The sequence below is a fragment of the Dermacentor silvarum genome, chromosome 1 (genome assembly GCF_013339745.2).
Source record: "Dermacentor silvarum isolate Dsil-2018 chromosome 1, BIME_Dsil_1.4, whole genome shotgun sequence".
NCBI classification, from domain to species: Eukaryota; Metazoa; Arthropoda; class Arachnida; order Ixodida; family Ixodidae; genus Dermacentor; species Dermacentor silvarum.
Window position 1 is genome coordinate 232,969,128 of NC_051154.1, and position 13,921 is coordinate 232,983,048.

The 13,921-nt window shown below is 47.0% G+C and overlaps 1 protein-coding gene across 3 annotated transcripts in view; it reads right to left on the reverse strand.

Annotated features, from left to right (window-relative positions):
- Nucleotides 1-858: 858 nt before the first annotated feature.
- Nucleotides 859-13,921, reverse strand: part of LOC119436910 (uncharacterized) — a 49,544-nt gene continuing 36,481 nt past the window's right edge. For 2 of the 3 annotated variants that reach the window (XM_037703951.2, XM_049660099.1), the window contains exons 2-3: nt 1,538-2,002; nt 859-1,058 (exon numbers count right to left, since the gene is read on the reverse strand). In XM_037703951.2, the coding sequence (XP_037559879.1) occupies nt 1,541-2,002 (462 nt within the window). In that variant the 3' untranslated portion in view covers nt 859-1,058; nt 1,538-1,540. Of the gene's footprint in view, nt 1,059-1,537; nt 2,003-2,916; nt 3,057-13,921 lie in introns of those variants that run through there. The other variant, XM_037703949.2, reaches the window with a different exon arrangement.

Sequence of the window (13,921 nt, forward strand, 5' to 3'; positions counted from 1 at the left end):
GTGTGCTTATTGCTCGAAACCTAGATGCTTGATTTGTACAGAGAGTACTCATAAAGTAAGACTGCGTGCTGGATAAGGAAGCCTGTGCGTTCAGTTACTGTACACCTTGATGCGTGCATGCTTTTGCTTAACTTACTACCTACGTGCCGCTATGCTGTACGTCCGGTGATTAGACTGCGCTGAGGCTTCTGCAATTGAATAGGTTTGTCAGGTAGCCCTGTCAATAAATGAAATTATATGGCATTGCATGCCATGCTATAAGAATATATGTATACGCTCTAGTGCTACAGGCTGCTATGGTAAAGCCGCCCCGGGCGATCCTTATCGCGTCAAACTTGCAGCCACGAGCAATATTGCGTCCAATGTTCTGTTACGTAAGAAAGCAAACTTATCCAAAACCCTGTTTGAATAACGACAGATCAATAAAACTAACACCCGGGACAGTGCGCATGCAGCATATCAAGTCAATCAAGTACATCGATAACCTAAACTATTGGAAGCTCAAATCAGGAAATTAACTTTCACATCACGTAAAGTCTGTTACACAGGTTTTTTCGGGCACTTTGAGCCACCAAAGAAGCCTTAGCAGCAACAAATGACAATCGATGGAACAGTCGTATTATTTGGGCCACTCGTTGGGCCTCGATCACCTCTGACAGGGTGTTGTGCATGCCTAGTTGCATGAGACGCTCGCTGCTGGTAGTGAGTTGTAAACTATGCGCTAAATAATAGACATTCGTACGCTGGCCGTGGACCGAAAATACGCAATCCACAAGAATTCAATCGGTCATAGTAGGCACAGTGAGCGGTATGCTAGAGCCTGCATTTTTGCAAGAAAAACGAGTCACGCAGAAGCACAATACAAATGAATAATTTTATTACAAAAATACGTACTCTTTTAAAAGGAGAGGAACACTTTTACGTTCTGTGGCCTTACGTTTTAATTTTGGATGGTTTTCAGGGTTCTCGTCTGTTTTGTGGGGATGTATGGAAAAGCACGAGAATAGAGCATGATAGTAGGTGATGTTAAAGAGACGACTAGATGTGATGATTCAGACCTGAAAACAGTGACCAAGAAATATACAAATCAGCAAAAGACACGCCTTGGAATTTTCTGTCTATCACATGAATAAAAAGAGCAGCAGAATGCTTACACTATACCTAAGATACCTCATTGTCCAGTAGCATGGCTGGCTCTAATGTTACGAAAATACATTACTTCCTGACACCCGCACTCTTTTTGCTTAACGAAACGTAAACGAGGATATTATAAGTCCCCCGATGGCTACGTTTTTGCCTATTAGGCCTATATCAATGTGGGAGGAAAATCAATATAGCAAGACGTTGGGTTAAGCCAGTGCACAACTTACAACTAAGCTCAAGATAAACGAACGCATAAAAGCGCTAGATAACACGCGATACCAATAACGATGTTGAAGCGCGTCCAATTGTTCTGCATGCCTAGGGCCAATTTTCTCTTTGTCGCCGGTAGAAGGCAAATGAAAGTAGCCAATGCCGATAAGGATGGTTTCCTTACCTTCTAATAGCCTCCGCCAATGTGGCCGTGGTGCTGGCTTCCATGGCCAGACTTGTGACCCGAGGAGCCACCCGCGAATCCACCCGACTGTTGACCAAAACCGCTTCCGTGGCTGCTTGAGCCGGCCTTAGAGAAGCCTGAGTTGGAGCTGTACCCCTCCCGGTTGTTGTAGCCCTGAACGTTACTAGACGAGCCGCCTCCAGAGAAGCCTGATGAGCCCTGGCTGTATCCTGCGCCTCCTTGCTTGAAGCCACCCTGGAAGCCTCCGGCACTTTGTCCATACCCGCCTCCGAAACCTCCACCGTGGCCGCCGCCGTAGCCTCCACCGTAGTGACCTCCACCTCCTCCGAAGAAACCACCGCGGCCTTCAACCTTCTCATCCTTGCCGGCAGGCTTCTCTTCTTTTTTGACTTCACCGGCGAGGGCAAGGCACGCTACGCCGGCGATCACAGCAAGATACAGGACCTGCGGGCGGATAGCGGCAGAAGTGTTCATACCAGTGCCTCATTTGCTCATCAATGCTTCCCTGTGAACTCAAGTCTTGCTTAGTTCATTCCAGTCATTCATAGCACAGAAAGATTGTTCTTTTTTTCACTCGATTGATGAGCGTGGTAGACTATTGGTGCATGTGTTGATACATTTTTTCTTTTCGAGGGTGCACCTTTACGAGAGTAGAGGTCGCAGCGTGGTGAAATTAGATCCTGCTGCTCGTGTGGAGCAGGGCGAAAGACCACGCGAGCATAATGTCAGTCCATAGGATTAAAGCTTGATAACACTGAGCTCACTTCACTTGAAAAATATAAATGGTGGATAATGCAACTGAGAGTACCAGGAGTCGACTGGGGCTCTCATTTGCAATAGACGGCGCATGAGCGCATGCCCAGTGCACATTTACGACCATCACCAAACTTCAAGCTTGTTGGTGTGCACGCGAATCTCGAAACGAAAATAGAGGAAGAAATCAGAAACATTCTAATCAGTGATCTCTGATTTCACATGGAGATTTTTGCGTGTACCACTGGCTGATGTGTAATTCAAGAGAGCTCTATGGCAAATGAACAATAATTTGGCGACAGTTGCGGACGCTTGATAAATGTAGTAGTTTCAATAAAGAGAAGGAATTTAAAGTAGAGATAGCCATAACGCGCAAATGCATTGGATGCAGTAAAACCTGTTTAGCTCAAGCAGAATAGGTGACTACTTGTTGCAGCCCCGTTTTAAAGTTGATGTCATTAGAAAGCATCATCAACATTGGTAAGATCAAAGTTATAGATGTAATACATGCACGTTGCTGTTTACTGAGATAAACTGATTTCACGAGCCATTTCGTTCAAAGAGAAATTTGTGAGGAAAGGTACAAGAAAAACCACAAATCTCACCTTCATGTTTATGCAGTGCGCCAGTTGACTGCGATGAGCGAACTAGTACGGACTAGATCTTTCCGAGCTGATCTAAAGTTTTGGCCGAGCGCGCTAACTTTTATAGACCGGCGGACATTGTGTGGAGAGAGGTGTTAAACGAAAAAGAAAGAAAATCTGGGAATCTAGTCAGAAGATGACGTCGTGATCCGAGAAAAAGACGCGCAACACACAAAGATGAACCCGTAATAAAACAAGCCACCACTTTCTCTGCCACTCGCTCATCGCTGCGGCAAGCGCACACAGCTTTAGGGGGGGAGCGGGGTGGCGAGCTCGTTTGGCCTTGCAAATGCCGTCAGCAGCACGTGTTGGCACAGACACAGGCGCAAACATTGGCTAGAAAATGTTGGGCATCCTCCTATCGCCGTCTCTAACCAAGCTGCTTACCTTCCACCGTACTCCTTTAGTGTCTGGTTGCGTCTGAGTGATGATTAGTAAACTTTTTTTATCCTTGTTACCTGCTTTTCCCTTCTCTTTTCCTTCGCCCCCTCATTTGCATTCACTCGTTCCCGGTGTGGTAACCTCGAATGGTTAATTCCTTGCGACCTCAAAACCAAAGAGTATGGGAGGCCTACAGATGAACGATTAGGTGATGGCGTTTCGATCGTTATTTATGATACGTTATGACACAGTGTCCTCTGATGACTGTGTGCGATCCGCACAAGCCGTTGCAGAGTTCACGACACTAGATCATTCTCTTTTATACGGAATCAACCGATATGCACGAAGCTAAGAATAAATGGAAAAAATCGAGAATCCTGGAATATAACGCAGGGAAGTAATAGCTTTAAGAGCGAGAAACCTAAGTTACACTATTGGGCCACGAGTTTAAATGGTAGTTAACAAAAGATAAAACATTCTTCAATACGTAGCTTGTTCTCTTTTTGCTCTCTCATTGCTTGAAGAGTCCACATACTAATGGTACGACAAACATACGTCCGACGAATTCGGTTTGTTATCAATTGCACATCGGACGACAGAAATCCTGAAATAAAATGCGTAATTGAATTGGCTCATATTTTCACTAAAAGTCCTAAAAACTTTTGTAAAACGATTTTTGTCCAATGTCAGCCGTGAAATTCAGTTTCCTTGACAAGGCTAACGTGTGCCTTGGAAGAAAAAAAAAACGGTAAAAAATCTGTTCGCGTTTGGAGAACGCGCCTTGCTCTGAGGCACCACGTTTGCAGAACTCTTCGTTACACGTCCCACTGCAGAAGCACAGCTAGCTATAGTGTTTCGTTCGTGTAATTCGAAGACCTTTTTTTTTCAAATCCTTTCTTGAAAACAAAGCGAAATTCATCTTTGTCAGGCGGACTATGGAACACGCCTTCAACACTTGCGCTACTGGGCCGTCATGGTGCGAGGATTCCTTTCGCTTGATTCCATTCCTTTCGCGTCCCCTAATGTTCAGCGCCAGCCAGTCTCGTCGATAACATGGGCGGAGCTCCTATCGAAGCAATGACTAAGTACGAAAATGAAAAGCATCGAAATAGAATCGTTGGGTTATATTGACCTAAATATTAAAGCTCAATAGATCATTTAAAATTTCCACTAATGACACTTCCAATTATTTACCAAAGTGCCCCCGTCGCAATTGATGAATTCGTGAAAGTGATGAAATCTGGCAGTGGTTAAGCCATATATGTGCGTGTGTATAACAGCGAAGCTGTTAGCCCCTAGTTGGTCGTGATTTCTTGGTCTATGCTCACTCAAAAACAAACGGAAGCTTGAGGGCTTGTATATGAGTTTCCGCGTAACAGCATTGTATTTTCTCGTATATTCTAATTACAATCCGATGCTATCATGTCCACATGTTGTGTGTAAGTCGTACTTTACGAATTTTCTGACGCATATTACTTTGAGAAATTCAATTATTCCATAAAACACTTGCGCTAGGAGAAGGCCCTGCTATAATGAGGTTGTATGCTGCACTTCCGCACACGTGCGTGCGTGCGTGAGGAACGTGTGCACACGATCAGTTGGTGTATGTTCTCTCGTCGTGTACGGTTCGCCCGGCCAGCGCCATTATACGGAACCCGTGACCGGCCTAGCCGGTCGTCTGCATCGTGAGGATGGCGTTCCGTACCCCCCCCCCCCCCCCCCCTCCATAGGCGCACTGCTTTACTTCAGTGCTCCCCCGAATGCTACAGCCGATGCCCTTATTGACGCCATTGAAGAGACCACAGGACCTAAAAGCTTGAAGTCCTTGCAGCATCAAGGGGGAACCAAGTTCCGCATAGCGGTCGCCTCAGCGGCTGCTGCAGCCCAGCTCTTAGCACGCGGTAGCTTTGTCCTTTATGGAAAATCAGTACCAGCAGTCCAAGCAGCCCCTCAAGTTGTAGCGGTGACAGTCTTCATATGTCCCCCATTTGTCGACGACGCTTCTTTAGCCACAGCGTTTTGCCCGTACGGCAAGGTTTTGGAAGTTTATGAGCAGTCCTTTAAAGGAAGACAGCTTGTTGGTAACAGCCTGCGGATGGTTCGCATTGAAATGCTCAAGCCTGTACCGAACTTTATGAGAGCACACGTCACCGAATAATGTCCGACTACCGGGGCGTCACCAAGGTTTGCTCCCGGTGCGCCCAGGAAGGCCACGTCGGAAAGGAATGCAACACGCCCCACTGCGCCAGCTGTGAAGTGTTCGGCCATGAAACAACTGATTGCTCTGCCCCTTGCCGTCGCTGCGCAGAGGAACACGCGACAGCAGATTGTCTGCGGCCCAGGTCATATTATTTTGCTGCTGGAATGGCGCCGGCAGAGCGGGCGCAGGCCAGCGTGGCTGTTGACGAACCACGTGCTGCTTTTACGCCCCCGTTGAAGGAGACAGAGTAGACAGAACCGGAAAACTCCAATTGCCAACAAGCGACAACGCCCACCGAAGAAGGCAGTACTGGTCCCGACGGTCGAGCACCAAGTTTCACAGCAGGGGAGGACGTTTCAACCACGGATTCAGCGTCGCAGTCCAGCGTGAGCCAGGATTCTTCAGATGATGCGGAGAGTACAGACGTCCCAGCGACTAAGTACGAGAGCAGGCCGCGGGCGCCTTCCTACTCGGAAGCAGCTGCTATGTCACGCGAAGGCCCGGACCCGAAACAAACCCGCGGGCCCGCTGGACGCGGACACCGGATGCAGACCCTGGATACTAGGAAAAGACAGCCCCCCGCCGAATCGCCTGGCGCGCAGGCGGGCCCGACGGCACTAAGCCCCATGATCCTCGTTGCGCAATGCCGGGACCCCAGTCTATGCAACCCCGTGAGTCAGGTTTCCGAACTTCTGGGACTGAGCGACGACAAGTTGGTTGATAAACCGGACTAAAACGACCTCTTCTTTCAACGTCTTTGAGTGCTGATGACTCGGCGATTTCAAGTAAGCAGCCGGTGACTAAGCAGTCGCGTGCCCCGGGCCCCTCTGGGTGCGATACCTCGGCCCCGTATAGCGGACGTTTTCTGTCCCGTCGTTTGCCGACGGGGTTGTAAACTTTGCTTTGGCTTTCAGCCAGCTTTTTTTCATGTTTAGACATGGCTAATATACTTACTTTAACTGTGAAAGGTTTTAGACAACCCGACAAACAGAGAGAGGTGATTCACTGTGCTAGAGAAAAGTTTGTTGATTTGTTGTTCGTTCAGGAAGTGAATTTTTTCTCGCCGTCTGATGACACGGATTTTCAGAAGCGCTTTAATTTCCCTAGTTTTTTTTCCCTTGGCATCTTCGCGTAACTGCGGGGTCGGTGTAGTCATTCTGCATCCCACCCTCTTTTCTGTGGTGTTGAACACGTTTGACTGTGACGGTTGTGTCCTAGTGTCCTAGTCTTAAGGTGCGCAGTTGGGAGTTTGCGCATGCGCGTGGTGTGCCTGTACGCCCCTACGCGTAAAGATATACGAAAACTTTCTTTCGCGCGCTGAGGCTGCGTCTGTTGGATGATTGTGCTTCGATTCGCTGCGGCGATTTCAACTGCGTTATATATAGTGTAAGAGACGTACAGGGCCCAAGTCGAGGCAGGCCGGTGGACAAGGCGCGTCAGCTGTCCTATATACTTCATGACATTAAACCATATGACGCTTGGGTGCTTAAGAATGGGGTAACCTTTGCTGCAACTTGGAAGCGAGGAAGATCCGCAACGAGACTAGATAGATTTTACGTGAATGAGGATTTAATACATGCCGTAGCAACGGTCACAGCTGTTTCCTTTCCCGCAGACGCGGGTCACATTTCGGATCATTTACCCTATAATGGTTTCGATGAGCCTGCCAGACCCCGTTTTAAAGGCAAGCGTCACTGGAAGTTAGATCCTGCAGTTTTGATGGACTTAGAAGCCAAGGTCATCCTTCGAGCAAATAATTCTAGTAAATGGCAAACAGTAACGACGCCGCTCTGGAGTGGGACGATTTAAAATCAGTGTGGCCACAATGGGCTAGAGAAGCAGGCAGGAATGTCAAAGTAAGGCTGGCATGCTAGCTAAATTAAACGCTTAGAATACTCTGATAGTAAACGCTGGTGTCCCCTTGACCTCAACCACAAGAGAATTTCGCCAAACACTGCGGGCTAGGTATGATCGTCTGTTGCTGAGATCAACTGAGAAAGGAAATTCGTACGAGCAGAACAACATACTTCGAGACGGACCAGAAGTGACACGATTGTTGAGTTCGCGGCACGCACATGACGAAACAGGTGGATTCGTGACATCCGTGTTCCTACTGGATGGTGCCGTCTCTGAAAATGCCTCTGAGATCGAGAGAGCATTCTTCGATTACTTTTCAAACCTCTTTTCAGGAAGCCACACACCTGACCCAGGCTTAATTACTAGGAAGGACGTTAGAGACTTTCTGTCCTAAGGGTCCGCAGTTACCAATTTCTGTTAGCAAAGACCTCCTAATGCCCACTACACTTGCAGAAGTGTGTTCTGTGCTAGGAGCGATAAAAGAAGGGTCGGCTCCCAGTCCCGATGGCCGGTCTACCAACCTAATTCTACAAAGAATTTTGGCTCGAGTTAGGCCCAGGTTTGGTAGCAACACTCAACAACATTTTGAATGCTAAAGTGCTCCCGAAGTCCTTTGCTCAGGGCAGGCTCATTCTACTTCCCAAAGACGACAAAGATCGCCACGACCCTGCTTCTTTGCGTCCGATCACGGTGTTGAACTCGGTTTACAAGATATTCGCCGCAGTTTAGTGAAGAGGCTGTAGCAATACTGGCACAATGTAATTTGCGGTGAGCAAACCGGTTCGGTTGTCGGCATGAACGTCTTCAGTGCATTGTCGCTAACCCGTGATCTTTTAGCTTATACTTAACATACGGATGCGCCAGGTTCGTGCGTGTCATTGGACCAAGAGCACGCCTTTGACAGAGTCAGGCACGAGTACCTTTTTGGGGTACTGCGCATGTATGCCTTTGAACCAGAAGTTATCGATTTATTCTGGGAAACATACCGGGACATGTCGAGTATCTTGGTCTTAAACGGAGTGGCAAAGGGAACGATAAGACTAAGTAGGGGCGTCCGACAGGGATGCGTATTAAGCCCGATGCTTTTCGTCTTGTGCATTGACCGCTTTATTAGATCTATATGCGCTGATCCGAAAGTGCGCGGCCTTCCACTCCCGTGAAAATCGGTGATAACGGTTTCAGCGTATGCCGATGACGTGACCGTGTTTAGCAGAGACCCAGACAGTTTGCTAATTTGACAGTTAATTGACTCGATAATAATGAGACGTGGACGGGTGAATATCTCTACTCCTGGTTTTATTACTAGCGACAGTGTTACACTCACGCACACATGAGCTTCTATACCCTGATACACCTATTATAGTTTTTGTAGGAAAACTAATTTGCTGTGCCCTTTCTTTAGCTGTCTACTAAGTCATTAAATATAGCAGTATTAGTGCATCTGCAGTAATGCTGCGCCTAAGCTCCAAATCCGACAACCGTAGTTTGTGCCTTCCGAATAACTGTGCAATCCAGTACTCTCGTGCGATCCAACCAAATTTTGATTGAATTTGTTCAATGTTTTTTATTTTTATCTTAACTCGAAAGTGTTTTATGCCGGGGTCCAGCATGACCTTCCTGTAACGGATGTTACGTCGGCGCGAATGGTGAAATTTGCTCTCTATACAGGGATGGCGCCGTCATCTATAGGAGCGGTGAAGCAAAGTACTGCATCGTGACACTATCGAGCGCCGAAAGTGAGCGCTTCGGTAGCCTCAGCGCAGTGGAGCCTCAAACGCGGTGTAGCCTGGTGTAGGCGGTGCAGGCTTTCTGCTGTCTTGACGACGCAGCTTCCGCACATGGTTTGTCTTTCGCGCCTGATTAGCATGTGACGACTCGTCGACTACAGAGTACAGCTTCAAAATGCATCAGCAGTGCTTACAAGTCACCTACTGCTTGGCTTGCGATGGCACCAACTAAAAAAAAAACCGCTGCGTTAAGCGGCGCATAAAGGCAACGACGTCGATGGGCGAATCTCACTTTGGTCCGGCGAGACACGTCAACGTGAAGCAGAACGCCTTCGCTCGTTCTCGGCGCACGCTGCTAACTCTGCCACTCGCATTCCCGAAGCTGAGCGCCTCGCAACTCTACTGGCTGTCCAAGAAACTATACGGAGCCGGACGAAAATGCTCGTGCCTTCGCCGAAGCGACTCAGCAGCAGGGCGCCGAAGGCCAACAGAGCGCCGCGCGCCAAGCAAGCCTGCAACACGGTCACCGACACGCAAATCGTGCGCCGTTCGCTGCAGTGCCCCGTGAGTTCACGAAGCAAACGTGCAACAGTTTCGGTGAATTCATGTTTCACTTTCGTGTTCTACCGATTCCTATGAAAGAGGGATCAAACATATATTTTTAATTTCTCTATGTGTCTTCTCATATGTTGAGGCATTCTCGCAAATATTGGGTAGGGGAGCACACGTCCCCTTGTGGTGGTGGCACGAAGGTTGCGCAGGAGAACGGTTTGGGCAATTGCATGGCAGATCCGCGGGCTGACACATCAGGCAGGTGGACGTAAGAAGCGTTGGGGTAGCTCCTGAATGCCCACATGAAAAAAAAAATGGTGACCCATTCTTCCTTTGCAGATGATTCGCTAGGTTAGTGTGATTAGCAATCCTTCTTATTATGTGTGTGTAGTTGATGATATGTTTTACACGTTATGATTAATAATATGATAGTTATTGCTGCCAGCCACAATGCCGAATAATCCCACGATCCAGAATATTTTGTTGTAATAACTATGCCCGATTTGAGACTCCGTAGCAACGCCCAATATCTCTTGAATCCTGGCAGCAACTTTGTTGCAATGGCTATCCATCAAATGGCCGCGCTCGACGCGGAAGTGTCTGTTGGAAATGGGGCGCTATCGCTTTAATATATTTAAGGCTAAGGTGACACAATATATTTAAATCTAATGTGCCAGAAGCGTAGCCCTTGTGTCACCTTAGCACATATCCTTCCAGCGAGATCCGCCAAGAATGGGCACATTCCAATACCGCACATGCTGTGCTGAATTTTTCCGTTTAGGCACATACCCAGTGGCACAGACAGAGTCACCCAAGTGGTCTACTAGGCCAGACAGCACCCAGTACATACCTAGTTGAACAAGCTAGTGTACAACTTGGCTCACTGGGTATCTGAGTGAGTTACGCGTCTTTCTTCTACCCTCCCCCTCCTCTGTCAAGCTCAACTTTATTTTTCCTTTTTCCCGTCCCATCGAGTAGGGTAGCCAACCAGGCGCATTTCTGGTTAACATCCCCGCCTTCTCTCTCTATTAGCTCCTCCTGCTTAGATACATACTCAGAGAGCGCGAGAGAGAGAGAGAGAGAGGAAAGACAGGGAGGTTAACCAGACGCGAGTTTCCGGTATGCTACCCTGCACTGGGGTAGGGGATATAGGGGCTGGAAAGAGGGCAAACTGAGCGAGAAAATAAAAAAGAGAAGAAAGTAGAACAGGAACAGGTAACAAAAAAGGCGTTCCAATTCCAGGCGTTCACACAGGCCGGTAGATCTCAAGAAGCACAATAGCGCTTGCACGGCCGTCTGATGCGATGTCCAATCGATGTTGTAAAGTCTTTTCTTCTGACAAAGGCTAGTTGTCCAACTGGTTCTGCACAACGGAAAGCAATTTTCTCTGCACACTGTACTGCGGGCGCTGGCATAGAATGCGATGGAATGTTTCCTTGTCGCCGCAGTCACCACCTGCTGCGGTGTCAGCCACCACCATGCGGAACGCGTAGGCATTAGTAAATGCGACGCCGAACCATACCCTATACAAATTGGTCGCGTCTCTTCGGGGAAGTCATGGTGGAAGTCGAAGTTCTAACATTGGATCCAGGGTGTAAAATCGGACATGCATGAAATTTGGTTCATTCCACTCCATTGTGGTGAATTGGCGTGCAAGTAGTAATATCCTTTACATAATCAGGGTTCGCATAGAACAGGAACGTTCAAGGATTTCCAAGTTATTAAAGTCCCATTTTAAGGACGTTGCAACAAACCAGTCAGACTCATAAACTGAAACAAAACATTCAACGCTCCTTCTCCTTAGCTGATATTGTTTACAGCGAAACAGCCACTGAATTGCACACAGGCTTCAAGCTCTTAAGGTCACTTGTGAAAGTCGACTTTCCCATTGTAACGAGGTCCATCACCTTATGGCATATCACACACTTCGTTTGATGGGGATTAGTAGAGTCCGACTTCACCCAAAGATGCTGGTCAGGTTAAGGCCGCATGGCTGAAACTTACTCCTCCAGCCATTTCTAAAGCCCCGGCCTCAACAGGTGAGCTATGACAGTGGTAGGTAAACCAACTAGCCAAACAATACAAAACAAAAATGTTGGTACGGCTTGGTCGCTTGATCTGGATTCGTCTAGTACAGTAGCGGCAATGGTGATTTAAACAAGCCTGTCGCCAGCGGCCGTTGTCATGCCAGACTGCAATTGTTCAGCAAAACTCTCAGAACCGAACGTATCTAGTATATCCCAACAAAGAATGCCCATGGAATTAGGCGCAAGCAGAGTTTGTTACTTTGAATGCTCAGAAGTCACCCTAACCAGAGTTCTCAAATAAATTTGGAAGAGCATTTATTTTCAAAGATCTTTAAGGGTCCTTGAATTTATTTCTCCTACTTCGACAGTTTTCAATGATTTCAAGGAGATGTGTGAACCCTGCATACTGCAAATTGGGTGAGCCTCCCAAAGACTGCTAATCGCATTAAGAGTCTCCATGTTTGATATACGAATTCTTGCTTACCTGCCACCTTTGCCTTGCTGCTACGACTGTAGAAGGAGCGCCAGTAATTGGCCTGTCTCGGCCAAGCGTCAAACGTCTCTCTAAAAGACAGCGCCGTGTTTCGCTCATCATCGGTCGCCTAAACCAGGTCGTTCTAAGTAAAACCCAACACTGAGATTTATGGAGAATGAACGAGCAAAACAGCGCATTAACGTTGACTAGATGTTCTGAAAGGTACTCCTCGTGCTACAAAGCACATCGCAATATTTCACTTGCCTTCGTCGCGACTTCTCACGTGTGAGCAGTTCCTTTAGGCAGCATGCAAAATTTCAATAATAGTGACATCAAATTACGCTCTTTAGGGTACCTTACGGTCACCAAAGATGGATTCCCGTACCACAGTTTGTTTTCTAGGCCTTAAAGTCACGACCTTCACACTAAACTGATTCTTTATGTCGTAACTTTACTTCTAAAAGCCTTTGTGCAGAACTATAGGAAAAGTGAAAAAAGTTCTATGACACTGAAGGTTGTGCGAGGCAGTACTTATGTACGTGCTTGCTTGTGTCCATCTGCGTACGTGTGAACCCGGGTGCCTGCTTCAGTCAGCGCGTAGTATTTTTTTAGATGTTCACAAATTTCTGTTTGCATATGTGACCCGCTTAGGAATACAAAGCGTTCAATTCAGTTCATCACATAATATCCATAACAGTGTCACATTGCAACAAAACATAGGCCCGTTACCAGCCTTGTCAAAGATTTGGTGATTAGACTACTCTGAAGCGCCTGCAATAGAATAGGTTTGTCAGGTAGCTCTGTTATATCATGAAATTATATAGAATTGCACGCACTGCTATAAGAATAGATAAGTATACACGCTCGTGCTAGAGACTGCTGTGGTGAAGCCGCCCCGATCCTTATCGCGTCAAACTTGCAGCAGCCATCCACGAGCAATATTGCATCCATTCTTCTGTTACGTTAAAGAGCAAGCTTATTCAAAACCCCGTTTGAATACCGACAGATAAATATAAACTAACATCCGGGACAGTGCCCATACAGTATATCAAGTCAATCAAGTAGACCAATTACCTAAACTATTGGACGCTGAAATCCGAAAGTTAACTTTCACATCGCATAGTCTGTTACAAAAGTTTTTTTCGGGCACTTTGAGCCGGTAAAAAAGCCTTAGCACCAACAAATTACAATCTATAGAATGGTATATGAAACTATAAGCTACATATTTAACATTCGTGCGTTGGCAGTGGACCGAAAATACGCAACCCACAAGAAATACACAATCCACAAGCGGTGTGATAGAGCCTGCATTTATGCAAAAAAAAAATTGCCCGCCAATCCACCTTGTGAAGGTGGTTGGAAAGCGAAACTTTTTACGCCACCCTCACGGTGACTGCGGCGCACTTGATATTTCACACACTACAACGTAACTTTAACCACGGCCTTTATTATTATTTACTTCACAACAATGTTCACTACTGCTTTATGATCGGTGGGATATACACTACTAGACTACCCCATAGTGGGGTAGTCTAGAAAATGAACCGAAGCAGTTACTAGGCTGGAAGGGTTTCGAATGACGTCAACCCTCTTTCAAGCAGCTGCATAAGCTTTGCAACAGCTGCAATCTAATCTTACGGACCGCGCCGAGCCTGTTTCCGTTGTTTGCCCGCAGCCCTTATCATCAATCATGTTGGCTCATCACTTTGAAGCTTGTTTTTGTGGTTTTTATTGCGAAAACGAGTGC